Below are 13317 nucleotides of genomic sequence, written 5' to 3'. Positions count from 1 at the left end.
CCAGTAGCACCCACATGTAGCAGTTTCCTCAATATAAGACAATTCAATTACTGCGTACAAAAGCTTTGTCAAAATCGCTCATCGAGCGTCATCTGTTCCATCCTCCTGGGGCGTGGCGGGAATCCGCAAAGAACCCGAAACATCGGAATCCCGGTGCCAAGCCAAGCCAAGCCACTGCTGATGTCACCTGATTTATTCCGCCGTGCTGATAAAACGAAACACCAAATCAGGCAACAGACAGCAGCTCGCTGTCGTCCATCTCCAGGCTATTTGCTCCAGCTCTCCTTTACCCCTCTCAACCCATGGGTTGATAGCATCAACGCTCAAAATATCAAGTCCATCCAATAACCTATTTTGCGCCCGCTTCACTATTTGGGGTAAGCTTACCTTTATATCCATCCTGAGCCCTCAAACAACGATGCCATTTAATCCCTTCGAAACCCCACCGGAAACGGCAGAATGGAACCAAACCATCACGCATGACGACTACACCAAGATGCTGAATGGACATAAACCGCGCGACATGGACGACAAGCTTTGGATCAAGGCAAAAGTACACGAAGCACAGAGTAACACTATGTTTCATCTCTACTATGGTTGGAACCCTTGTGAACTCGTCCGGCTCGAAATCGTCGCGGGCGACCCCAACAACACCGAGGCCAAGGAGTGGGCTACTATTATCAAAATATGGTGGAAAAAAGCATCTTCAGAGGAAGAACACACGACTGAAGAAGAACCTACGACTGAAGAAGAGGAAGTTAAAAAGAGCATTATCGTTACATGTAACAATATATTGGGTTGCAAGATAGAGTACCAAGACGAGGAAAAGGGCGAGACTGAGGAGAATGAAGATGACGACAAGAAGGAAATGGGTAAGGGTTAGAACAAGAACTAGAGAGATCAATGATCAGTGTATAGGTTGTGTTGAGTTCTCTACAGGTGCGCGAGCGTGTTTTCCGCAAGAGCCTGTTCGGAGAGGCTTAGGTCTTTGCAAAGGGCAGTTTCTCAGAGAGTAGAGTCAGGTTTTCGGGATGTACTCAGATGGGAATCTCTCCCCTATCATATCACTTTCCGCTGTCCAACTATATTGTAACCGACATGCAAATGTACCCCCGCATGCCAAGCTTTACATCGTCCGCCCAGAACCATGCTTTTTTTCAAAAGCAAAAGGTCTTTCAGTCGCAGGACGTGTCGATCTACTCGTAAGTGACGAGGTAAAGGTTCCGACCCCCATCTGCAGACTCTCGTCGCTCATCTGCCCCATAAGACTGATCGCACCTGGCCCAATGTTAATGTCGCTGCCTCTAACCAGATCCCCAATGGTCGATACCATCGCCACCCGCGAATCCTCAGATTGTACTATCTTTTCGAAGATGTTGACGCGGTTCTGCTCTGATTGCCTCACAATCTCTAAGCACTTTCTCACCCCGCCCAATTGCTCGAGAACCTCGGCTTCGTTCATCTCTGCTTTGGATCTATCCTCATCTGCGATATCCCGTATGTGCTGTGCCGTGTTCCTGAGGCTTTGCGTGCATACGTTGAGGGCATCGTTTGTCATTCGTGGAACGCTCATGCCTTGGTCCTTGACGGCCGCATCCATACCCTGAAGACCGTCTGGGAACGCCACAGGTCTGATAGTATGGATGTGTTCGATGAGCTTCAGACAGATTGAGAGGCACTGCTCGAGACTGGTTTTCTGGTCTAGTGCTTGTTGCTCTTCAGCCAGATGCGTGTCTTCAACCAAGGAAGAATTCTTCTCAGAAGAGTGTAGAAGCTCCAGTTTTGCGCTCAATTCTTCGATGCGTTCTTCCAGATTAGCCGTCGCCGTTTTGGATAGCTCAGTATATTGCTCAAGCAATCCCTTGGTGATCCGCGTTGTACGGCTACAGAACACTCTGTCAGCAAAGTTTCATCATTGTTCGTGCAAGAAGTAGCCTTACAGATTGACGTCTGCGATCGCTATGGTCAGTGTAGCCTTGTAGCTATCAACAAGCTTCCGAAATTCTTCTATATCAGTCTCTTGGCGTTTAAGTCTAATCCAAGTCTTGATGCCGTCTGACTGCTTACGACCCCCCAGGGCTCTTGATACTGCTTTGTTCAAGTCATCACACGCACGGGTACATTGCTCCAAAACGAAGTCAAGTGAACTAAAAGTATCCTTCTCCGCTCTTATGTTCCGCTCGAGCGATACTAATATCCCAATAAGTGATTCGATTTCAGTAAGGAGGTTTTTCGTTTCTCGGTGGCCGCTATTAATACTCTGGATGGCGTCGCGAAGCAAGGCGCTCGACTTGATGCAGAGTTGCACCAGGCCTAGAGTGCCTACAACGACGCTAAAAGGATCCATGAGGGTTCTCTGGTCCGGCGATGTATAGCGGCGTTGGTTAAGCCGAGAAGAGGAAAGGATAAAGGTGTCTAATGTGTCCTGAATAGCAGCATCCTGCATGCTTTAATACGCCAGGCGCGTTTCGAAGCCAGCCTCGGAGTGCCGGCGCAATCGCTGCAAGCGCGCGCCTGTCCTTCGTTTGTGTGGGTCGATTGTAGATGGTCAGATTGAAGGGTACGCATAGCCCCTCGAAGGAAGCGCGTAGAAGCAGAGTGGGGAAGTTGCCAAGCCTCGCCCCAGTTGCTGCTTTGGTGATGCCGCGAGCTTGGTCCGTTGCTCGTGCGGCACGCCCCCCGCAGGCCAGCTGCCTTGGCTGAGGAGTTCGCGAGATGTCACAACAGTGCAAGTGCTACTCATTGATCTCGTGCAACACCATGGCCTTTACAGTTCCCAGAACCCCACGTAGGTTTAGTCGAGCCATTGTAGGGCCTTAACAGCCCCATAGCATTTACTGTGGGTGTCGGCCTAGATCGCCATCGTCCTGAGCTTGCGTGGGTCAGCACCACAGCACAAGTTGATTGGGTCTTTTTGATGCGCAAGTCGCTGGGAAAGGTCGACTGAAAAGTGCGTGGGCAGGCCACTAGACAAGGCCGCAGCATTGCCAACGATTCTATGTTGAGTAGGCGGCAATCAGTGATACACATTTGCCGACATAATCGACACGCGCAACAGTGTGGAAACTGAAATCTCTAGCTTAGTTGAGACGAAGGTGCTGTGCTGTCGTCGTGTTGCATTACCCTTCACGCGCTGATGTTGGATGCCTCTTACGTACAACAAATCCTGGTTCGATAGGTACATGTTGTTGTTCAAAGCGCCAGCAACCTTCAGGACAAGCGACGTCCCAAACTCCCACGGATACTCAACGCCTCCACAGATGGCCGGTATGTAGAATTCTGTAGTTGATGGGAGGAATGGTAGCGCTTAAACACGAGTTGATACCGAATCGCGCGCCTAGCATCTCGAGGGTACAGTGCAAATAAATGTCACCTAAGCAGAGCGACACCCAAGCAAGCGAAAACAGCCACCAGCTCTCTTAAACAGGATTAGTGGCGCTTATCATCTCACCAGCGGAACCTACCAATCGGTGATGCAGTGCCTCCACCCTACGATGTGATGGCCTTAACCCTGAACATACTTAACTAGCTTCAGTCCCATGAGTATTCGGCAGGACATTCGCATTCCTGCGACACGCATTGTTGCGATGGCCGACCCCATAAGCCTTGCTTCTGGCGTCTTGACACTTGTTATCTTCGCCCACAAATCATGTCTCGCGCTCCACACTACAATACAAAGCTTCAAAAACCATCCCAAACGAGTGCGCGACCTTACTGAAGAGCTAGCGGCACTTATAGACGTTCTAGAATCATTGGACAATACATTGAGGTCACACACAGATGTAGATCTCCCCGCACTTGATCTCCCCCTGCAACGATGTGGCAGCGCTTGCAACGAGTTCCTAGAAGAGCTCCAAAGATGTAGCTCACGATCTGGGGGCGATCGGAGAAGTTTCCGGGACTGGGCTAAGCTGAGATACATGGGAGATAACATCGATGATTTTAAGGACTCATTGGCAGCGTACAAGTCAACGCTCAACATCGCGCTCACGGATTTGCAGCTGTAAGTTACAAAGCTCCACACCCAGTGCTAATCGTGAACTGTCGCTAATTTCCCCCTAGTCGCACATCCTCGGTTACTCTGGAGCGCCTTGAAGAGTACAAAGACCTTATCAAGACTGCCACCAACGACCTTGAGGCAAGACTCGAAACCATCGACGAAAAGCTCCAATCTCTGGTGGACCGCACGACTCCGTGTTCCACATCGGCGGAACTCCAAAGCATAAAGGACGAGCGTTCAAGCACACAGAAATGTCTCATCATCTGCGCCCAGTTCTCCAAACTTATCGAGGAGCTCCAACTTTCATCAGCGGAGGATGTTCCCAAAGGCCCAGATAATGTTCCTGAGAAAATCACGAGCGATGGCATAGAGGAATGTAGAATCAGTATGGCACAAACAGCCGCGAGGCTAGAGAGTCACATGCAGGAAACCCTAGATCGAATGCTGTCCAATTCAAGCACAGCGATGACACCAGAGGATTTGACGTACCTTGCAAGGTTGCGCGAGGAATGGGCCACTGCCCGTAAGTGCAGAGACATCTGTGCGCTAGCAAACCAGAACTTGAAAGAGAATATTAGTGTCATCGACAATCACGCTACAGGCGACAAAGCTGTGCAATTCCTGGTGTCAAATAGTCAGAAGACGATCCACGGCAAGAATCGTGGATACGGCAACCATATCAAGCAACTCGGCGGCCACCTCAGTGATCAATCAATCCAGAAAGTATCAGGCGACTTCCTGCAGATGATTGTCCAGAGTCCTGGGGATAGACATTCGTCAACTCGTGTGGACGCACCACCCAACGACAACGGTCCGAATGATGGAGCGACAACATGGCGACCGCAGTATGGTAATGGGAAAATACTCAGATCTTGTCTTCTGCCAGATCCCTTGGCGAATGATTTTATTTTACATCGAGCTGGTTCTGATCAATCGAGAGACCGATGAAAATCTGTTTTGGGAAGACATAGTTGTGGTGCCAAGATGGATCGGGTGAGGATGACGGCTGCTTCGTGTGTTTGTATAGCTCTCGGTCACCAGGCCTGCGAATGCTCATGTCAATCATAAGACCAACTTACATGCAATCGAAACTAGACGGAATATTTTCTGGCTAAGGGAGGGAATTGCACTGTAAATTGACAAGCGCCGCCAATGAGACAAGCAGTGCGACTGGGCTTGCCGCCGTCTTCTCTCCGCGAGTGTGTGGGTATGCGTTCCAAAGAAGCCATCAAAGCACTTTGAAAATGATGTGAGCAAATCACTGGTTCGCGTTAGTGGGACAACACACGCCCGGATCAGGCTCCCACTGGTTGGCAGCGGCAACCTCAGCGTCTTCTACTACCTTGGGTCCCGCTTCCACCGCATACATCTGCAACGCCCACAAATTCGCGCCGCAGCACAGTCGGAGTGATCCTAATGCATCTTCGTAAGATGGGTTCCCATGGCGAGTTCAGTCTCATGGATTATGAGGACGGCAATCTGCCTTCATGTGTGATTCTCCCAGATACGTAGCGACCTAATGGTCAGGAAGTCACTTTCGAAGAGTTTGAAAGCCCGGTCAACGGCAATATCATGGGAAAGCTAGGCTACCGAATGTACGGTCAAAATTTCGAGGAGAACGGCCCGAAATGATGACGGAAACGATTCTTCGGAACGCGAACTTGCGCTTCTTTCTACCTAAGGCGCTTACTACATACAACATCACAACTACCGTAAACTTGCACGTACAAAACCCGGGTGTACTAAGTGAAATCTTGCCGAGGGCTTAGTCTAGGGGGGTGTTATAGGATGGGGGGATGTGTACTGAATGAGAGTATAAAACAAGGAAAAGACTACGTAATAGCACGTGAAAGGGAAGAAACAGGGGTAAAAGACAGAAAAACTTGAACTATACAATCATTTAAGAAGTAATTCTATACCTGTTGCTTACTCTTACTATTCTCCTACATCTTCTCTCTCTCTCTCTCTTCTGCTGTTTTAGAGGTGACTTCGTCTTCTTGCCCGTAAATTCTCTCTCCCGGCATGCTCCCTTAGGTAAACCGCTGGCAGACATGTGATCTACTACGTAACGAGTCATAGAGGGGTGTGATAAACAAGATCCGGATAAGTCAATTACAAACTTGGTCAAGGGGGGGTGTGTGTACTACATGAGGGAGTGTACTACGTGCGAGTTTGCGGTATGCATATCTGAATGCATTAGCTGCATTTTTTCAGTGCAGGTTCGCGCTGTAGAGGTGATCCCATGGTGCTTTCATTTTATTGAGAACTCTGCTGTGCCGCCAAGATGCCTTACACTTTCGATCACGTAGTCGCTCTTACCTTATTCTGAAGTCTGATACGTGTCAAGTTGGCGGTATTCATTTTAGCGCGAGACATGCAGCAAATGGCCATATAGTAGTGGTTAGATAGGCATGAAGTAAAGCGACACGATTTGGCAGTATCATGCACCAACGAGCGCACACCACCGCTTGATGCTGGATATTGATGCTCAACACTAATGTACTGCAGTCCAAACAGGCCAATCTATCCACAATATTGCGAAATGATACATCCTACCCGCATGTCCGCAGAGCTTAACTTAAGTTACACCGAAGTGTTCGTCAATTGGCTCGCGTTTGCACAAGGAGATGTTGGTGCTTGTAGAAATGTACCGACCCTCCCAAGACTAGCACAAGGCTCCATATACTAGTAGCGTACTGACAAGTCTTTTGTAGAATGTAACATAAATAGCTCTTATCTATAGCTACGCCTAGCATCCTACTGACTAGGATTAGCTGGCCACTCACAGATACACATGCAGGCCCTCCATAGGCAGTCTGCCGCAGGATCTCAAAAACTGGGGAGTCCGCACATCTTGAGAACCATTATAACAAACACTTACATTTCTGGTAAGGCAATCAGAAGTCATTAGGGATGGACTTTTATTTCAGTCATCTACCATAGCACATCGCATTGGCACACCACTTTCACATCATGTAGATCTGTCATCGGCGTATTGGTTCCCTCGTATATGTTGATTAACTGCACCAAATCACACGGACCCTGTTGAAACCATACCTGTTCTGCTTGACGTATTTCGAAACCCCAGTCGTCGGTGTGAGCTATCGTAGAATCATCTTTATTACCATTTACGCTCAACTTCATGCTGGAAGATCCCTCTCACTATCGAACGCGATGCATAAGCGAGACACACCTATCAAGTAATAAGGTGTGGCTTTGGGCGATACGATTATACGGTCATGTATAAAGTCGATGCAGGCCAAGGAGTCAAAGCAGAGAATACCGCACTCTCTTGATCAAATGCTTTGTTGGATGGTACGCTTGTTTAAGATCTCGCTGATCCGACATCTAGTTGTCGATTAATGCATCCCAACCAAGATCATAGCCCGCACCTTCCGTAACATCTATTGGCCGAACTTGCATGATAAATACTAATCTCACACCACTGCCAACCACTACGATATCATTGATACTCGGTAAGATGCCGTGCCAAGAGCCTGCAGCTATCGATATGTGGAGTTATCCCCGAGGTCAGGCCCGCGAGCCCTATGTAGATTGCGGTGTATTATCCGGAAGTACCGCAGCTCCATGTACAGATTCATTACATTATCATCAAATTCATAAGAGCACCGAGTAATCCCACTTTCACCCACCACACAACCGACAACTTCTCTTCCCTCAATCAAGATGCAGATTCCCTTCGTTACTCTCCTTTCTCTTGCGGTTCTCGCTGTAGCAGATTCCGCGCCTGCTCCCGCAGCTACTCCGCAGATCTAACCTCCTCCTTTTTGTGGCTGTGCGAATGAATGCCGGAACTGGTGTCGGGGCCGTATTCCCTATTGCGAGATGTACCCCGATGGGTAAGTCACACCACCGTTGTCACATAATGTCTATACTGAATGGTCTGCAGCGGTGGAAACCTCTGCGTTTGCTCCAAACAGAAAGTTCCGATGGGATGTGGGAGTCGATCAACGCCTAGCCTTGAGGGGAGTTACCTGGCCGATACCTACTTCGATAATTCAAACACTTAAGCACATGTCAGGCTTGGAGATGTTGGGATCTGTTGGTTTGTTCGCAAAATTGAATTTCAAGCTCCACCTAAGCTTGTTGAATGCTCAGTGATTGTGATTGGAAATATCGCCCAAGATGTGTAGACGAGAGAAGCGATTGAACAGGCAACCAACGCTTAGTTCTATACGGTCGCCGTAAAGAGAATGTATGATCTGCCTTGAAGTGAAGATAGTCTACACTGTAGGTATCTGTGTCGGCGAATTACCGTACCTCGTCATGCTGTTACATACTGACGTCTAGCCAAGACTTTGAAAAGATGTAAATTAAACTCATTAGGATATAAACTAAACTTATTGCAGCTAAATAGCTCTATCCAAGCGTATATACAAGAAACAGTACAGTAAGTTACCCTTACTTGATGATGTTAAGTAGCTGATCGGATGTACCCGAGGGTAGCACATCCTTCTCTTTTGGCTAATTATCCCATACAATGCCACGTCTGGACTTTCGAGATAATCACGTTTCACATGCAGTACTTCCTCAATCGTTTTAAATGTGTATATGTCTTGTTTTTGCTGTACAAAGTACTTATATATACTAGTTATAATCTCTCGATGTCGCCATCTCCGTCTTCTGCGTCTCTACATCTAGATGTCGCACCATGTCATGCAATGCAATATGCAGTTCCTGACCGATCAAGTCAAGGGAACAGGTCGAAGTGTACCTCCCAAACGCCGTTGAAAACATGTGCAGATGCGCCGGCCCGCAGCCCGTCCGCGTCGTGCAGAAATAGTGTGGTGTGAAGTGTGCCAAGGGGCATTAAGGCATTAAAACTCGGGCGTCGATCTCCATCGATGTCGGCATAGACATCGCAATTAAGCCCGGCTCGAACTCGTGAACCTCTTACAACATAAGAGCAACACCGCCGGCGACGAGGAGACCCAATACGGAGCCCTTGAGCGGTGTGGCAGCGCCCTCAAATGGTGCTGTGCTGCCGGTGGGGCGGGGGGCGCCGGTGCCTGAGGGCGAGCCGGAGACGGAGCTGGAGGCGCCTGCTGCGGTGCCGGAGGGGATGGGTGCAGGTGCTACGGCCAGGGTTGTGGGGTAAGGTGCGACCTCTGCCACGGACGAGGGCGAGGGTGAGATGCCGGTTGCGACGCTGTACTGGGCGGTTGCTGTGGCGGCCAGGGCGGCGATGAGGGTGGTGGTGGAGAAGAGCATCTTGAAGTTGTGGTGTGGAGGGTTGTGATTGGTTGGCGGTTGTGGTATTAAGTAAGTCGTGTGAGGTGAGAGTGAAGCGACTGTGGACTTTGACTGATAAACAGATATTGTGTGATGAACTGATGGATCCAAACTGCAGTGCGCAACCCAAGTCTTATACCTACCTACGCAGGCCGCAATCCAGACCAACAGTCACCCAACATCACAAACAAACCACGCACACGCAACACCACTGCCAACTAATCACCCACCCGTCCCACAGCATACGTACGCCCCAGCCCTGACCAGCCTCCGCCCCCAACACCGATGCCCAGCCCATTCGCTTCCCAGCCGTCGCGACCAGGGGGACCCAGCCCCGCCCAGCACCTCCTTTCCAGCGCGCGCCGTGATTGGCCACGGATGCAGATCGCCCAGCCTTCTATTTTAAGCAGCCACACTTGCGGCTCTGCTGCGCACGTCGCCACACCCAGCGCCACACACGCGGCGATGCCGCAGGCGCGCAGCCGGTTTATCGATACCTGGCGCATCATCAGACGCAAGAATTTTCAGGTCGCTGGCGTGAGCGGCCGACGTCATCGCGCTTCCAGGTTTGCTGCCTCGGCGCGGCCGGCACGACTTGCGAGCCCACCTGGCCGGCCAGGAGATGCCCGCTGGAGATGTCAGGACGTGCGACGGCGCGCGGAGAGCTCAGGGCGTGGGTAACGGCGCCCCACTGCGTTTCCATCGGCGTCGAAACAACAGCCTTAGATTTCGATATACAAGGCAGCGCTGCGTGGGCTGGGTGCTGTGTCATAGCAGGCAGCAACACCGGTGCAGTTCATGACGATCGGCTATCTGTGTTTCAGCGTCGTGTCCTGATAGACAGGCAGGCACCTGGAACCGGTGGAGTGCTTGCGCAACTGCTTGGCGGATAATGTGCCTCTTGTCCGATCCAGAATGATCCACAGCAATCGCAATTCCGTCACGTGCTGCATAGCTCACACAAACAAGCACAAGGCCTACCAGTCGGGACTTGTCAAGGACATACTAAAGAGAACCCTCTGTCCAATCAAATCCCTGTTGGACCTTTGTCCCCGGCAAAACATTCTTCAGCTTCTCAAAAGTTTACTAAGAGTCTGAATTCATGTACCCAAGACCTACCCAATATTAGTACCGTACAGCACACTCTAGACACGAAAACACAGCCTCATCCAACCGGCCAGAATCCCAGCAAACCCCTCAAACCCAAAGCAGCAAGCCGCCTCACTTTGGCCTAAAACACTAACTCTGAAGATACAGCAAGGAGCAAGGAGTACCTGATGAGCAAGGAGAGCCTACCCAATCCAGCCACGCCCCTACGCCCCCGATTCGTCGAACCCTCACACAGTACCTACATTCCATATTTGCTCGGCTGCTGGTGCTGTCTCCCCTAATCACGTGATGCACAACCCTACTAATCCCACGCAACCAGTCCCACGCACCCAGTCCAACCAACACCGCCAGCAATACCGTGTACCGTGTAGACACCCCCCGGGGGGGGGGGGGGGACTTGCACGGCACCGACTATATAAAGGCCCACAAACCCACAAAATACCCACCCGCCAAGCGCTCCAGACGCGAGAGCCGCAAATGAGCTCATTTCGGAGCGTTCGGGGAGGGTGATCAAACGGGTGGGATGAGGCGGATGGAGAGGGGTGCACGGGTGGTGATCAAACAGAGGGGGTGAAACGGGGGGGAGTAGATGGCTGGAGGGGGGGGTGAAAACGGAGGGGATCAAACAGAAGCGGTCAAACAGCCATAGACAGATAGGCACAGATAGAAGGACGGACGGACAGACGTTAGGTAGACACAGGCACAGGCACAGACAAACAGACACGGACAAATGGACAGACAGATACAGACACGCACTCCAACACAAACGCAAACGCAGACTTACCCACGCTCCACCACAGTGGCCGTCTCATGTTATACCGGCCCATGGAACCACACCCAGCGACCCAGACCCGTCCTCGTCACGCACCTTCTATTGTTGCGTTGTTAATACTAACAGCAGCACTTTACCTCTAAACGCGTGGTGCGGCGTAAGATAGACAGTACTAGGCGTAGTGATTCGCTGGTGTACTCTTCAGGAGGGCAAGGGGTTGCTAGGCGGCTGTAGCAACGAGACATGTAGGGCGTATGATACATTAGTATAGGGTAAAGGCGTTGTGAGTAGGTAGGGGTGATTGCTTGTTCGCGAGGGGGGCTTCATGGCGAGGCGACGGGTGCGGGAGGGGAGGGACGTAGATGGGTGGGAGACGGCGCAGTCGCGTGGGTTGCGAGTTTATAGTAGCTCTGGGTATCACTATCGATCTCTCTCCTCTCCCCCCTCTCACGTCGTCCCCTCGTCTCTTACCCCCTCGTCTCTACTCCCCCGGCTCCACAACCCCAATCTCAACAACCTCCACCTCCCCGCTCTCAAGATCCACAAGCACCAACTCCCCCGTCTCCCTGAACCGCGGCACACTAACCAACAACACGCTCTGGCCCTCCGGCCCCTCAATCCGCTTCGTCCCGAACCTTGCCTGGCAGCCCGCAAAGTACACGTGCGGACAGTCGCGCAAGAGCAGCGGATCCGCGTCCTGGAAGGGATAGCACCACAGCGTGTCCGGGGCCGTGGGCGCGATGCAGCGCCAGCGCAGCATCATCTCCATGACGTCGAGGGCGGCGACGTCGTCGACGTATTTGAGCAGGTCGGCGACGGTCTGGCCGCCGGTGCCGAGGACGCGGACGCCGTCGATGTCGCCGGCCCAGGGGTTTGTGACGGCGTCGAGGCCGTGCAGGGTTTCGTTTGTTTTGGCGGGGGGCTCGGCGTACAGGCGGCTTTTGGGGAAGAGCGCGGGGTGCAGGGGTTGTTGGGGGAGGGCGACGTTGGCGGGGTCGTTGGCGCCGGGGAGGAGGGTGATGGGGAGCGTGGGGAGGATGTCGGAGAGTAGCTCGTCGAGGCGTTCGGCGGGTGAGGCGTTGTAGGCCGACGCGTCGTAGCCGTAGTTGTGCTTTTTGCTCTTCTTTTCGGCGAAGTCTTCGCGGGAGAGGATGGGGCTTGCGCGTGCCAGCGAGTCGCCGGCGATTATCAGGCGCGATACTGAGCTTGCTCCAGTCTGTGTCGGCGGCCCTGTCGCTTCGCCTGTGAGGTACTCGACCAGCAGCTCAAGGGTGAGATCGTCGTCGTCTGTTCCTGTGATCTCAAGGCCAGACACAATCGCAATCTTGCCAGATTTCCCGCGCTTCGGCGTTGTCTTCTTCGCTTTTGCCAAAGCTGCATCATCGCGCTCCCACCGCTCAGGCTGCCGTGGAAGATCTGCGTACTGTGTCGCAATGACCTGAAATGCGCCGTCTGCTTGCTCTGTCCCGAGCGCTGCGAGCACACAGCCGGTCACGTAAGTCGAGTTTAGGCTCTCGCCAGTGACACGCAGGCGACCCGACTCATCCTCGAGCATCATCTCGTCCTGTGTGCCAGAGACATAGGTCTCGCGCGGCGGCGGGGCGGCGATCCAATGCTCCTTCGATATGTCGTCCAGGACGTTGGGCTTCAGAGCCATCTCCATGTATACCGTGCCGACAATCCAGCAGAGCTCGCCTTGCCGTACGTCAAGCACACGCTCGACGAATGTGGCCCTCTCTCCTCCCAGCTCGAAGTCATCCCATGCCTCGTGCGCCTTCTGCATGACAGCCTTCTTCAGTTGCGCCAGCCGCAGGAAATACATGTCGGCGAATTGGTGTGCATAGTTCTTCTCGGTGCCTTTGGGTAGCTCAAATGTGTGGAGTGGGTTGTATTGCGACTCGGCTCGATTCGGTATGGACGGTGGCTTACCGCTGTGTTTGTTAGACGGCGATGTGCAACTACGTGCAAGGACTCACAATGGCGCGCCTTTTAGCATGTTCCCGTCCATGATCTGGTTGATTCAAACTACAGATACGAGAAGAGGTCGACGCAGGGCTCGGCGTTGTTGTGTGAAGCTTGAATTGATGTTCAAAATGTTCATATGCTGCGCGTCGCGAATGGAAGGCGCGTCGGCGCGTCACCCGTCGCGCTTGCCAGATTGGGGTGCTTAAGAGCTGCGACA

General features: G+C 52.0%; 5 protein-coding genes across 5 annotated transcripts; 2 read left to right on the top strand and 3 right to left on the bottom strand.

The window, feature by feature from the left end:
• The first annotated feature begins 224 nt into the window (after positions 1–224).
• Positions 225–1004, top strand: C7974DRAFT_193118 (uncharacterized protein). Its single transcript, XM_046136635.1, has one exon. It carries the CDS (start codon positions 419–421, stop codon positions 881–883), a length of 465 nt encoding a protein of 154 aa, XP_045997564.1. The 5' UTR covers positions 225–418; the 3' UTR covers positions 884–1004.
• Positions 1005–1126: 122 nt separating this feature from the next.
• Positions 1127–2347, bottom strand: C7974DRAFT_413554 (uncharacterized protein; the record flags this gene model as incomplete). Its single annotated transcript, XM_046143738.1, has 2 exons — positions 1127–1883; positions 1941–2347. The coding sequence occupies 2 exons, from the start codon at positions 2345–2347 to the stop codon at positions 1127–1129; spliced, it is 1164 nt and encodes a 387-aa protein (XP_045997563.1).
• Positions 2348–3492: 1145 nt separating this feature from the next.
• Positions 3493–5311, top strand: C7974DRAFT_193097 (uncharacterized protein). Its single transcript, XM_046136634.1, has 2 exons — positions 3493–4003; positions 4063–5311. The coding sequence occupies exons 1-2, from the start codon at positions 3540–3542 to the stop codon at positions 4946–4948; spliced, it is 1350 nt and encodes a 449-aa protein (XP_045997562.1). The 5' UTR covers positions 3493–3539; the 3' UTR covers positions 4949–5311.
• Positions 5312–8864: 3553 nt separating this feature from the next.
• On the bottom strand, positions 8865–9352 carry C7974DRAFT_193080 (uncharacterized protein). Its single transcript, XM_046136633.1, has one exon. It carries the CDS (start codon positions 9230–9232, stop codon positions 8915–8917), a length of 318 nt encoding a protein of 105 aa, XP_045997561.1. The 5' UTR covers positions 9233–9352; the 3' UTR covers positions 8865–8914.
• A 2264-nt stretch (positions 9353–11616) lies between these two features.
• Positions 11617–13230, bottom strand: C7974DRAFT_463659 (DNA polymerase alpha/epsilon subunit B-domain-containing protein; the record flags this gene model as incomplete). Its single annotated transcript, XM_046146241.1, has 2 exons — positions 13112–13230; positions 11617–13066 (listed from the first exon to the last, which is right to left on the bottom strand). The coding sequence occupies exons 1-2, from the start codon at positions 13141–13143 to the stop codon at positions 11617–11619; spliced, it is 1482 nt and encodes a 493-aa protein (XP_045997560.1). The 5' UTR covers positions 13144–13230.
• Positions 13231–13317: the final 87 nt, after the last annotated feature.

This window comes from Boeremia exigua (genome assembly GCF_020726555.1).
Source record: "Boeremia exigua strain MPI-SDFR-AT-0100 chromosome Unknown C7974scaffold_6, whole genome shotgun sequence".
NCBI lineage: Eukaryota > Fungi > Ascomycota > Dothideomycetes > Pleosporales > Didymellaceae > Boeremia > Boeremia exigua.
This window is presented reverse-complemented; position numbering and strand designations above follow the sequence as displayed.

Bases quoted from the DNA above. Each gene is read 5' to 3' on its own strand.
- C7974DRAFT_193097 (XM_046136634.1), top strand. From the start codon at position 3,540: ATGAGTATTCGGCAGGACATTCGCATTCCTGCGACACGCATTGTTGCG. The intron at 4,004-4,062 runs GTAAGTTACAAA...ATTTCCCCCTAG, and splicing joins GCGCTCACGGATTTGCAGCT to TCGCACATCCTCGGTTACTC.
- C7974DRAFT_193118 (XM_046136635.1), top strand. From the start codon at position 419: ATGCCATTTAATCCCTTCGAAACCCCACCGGAAACGGCAGAATGGAAC.
- C7974DRAFT_193080 (XM_046136633.1), bottom strand. From the start codon at position 9,232: ATGCTCTTCTCCACCACCACCCTCATCGCCGCCCTGGCCGCCACAGCA.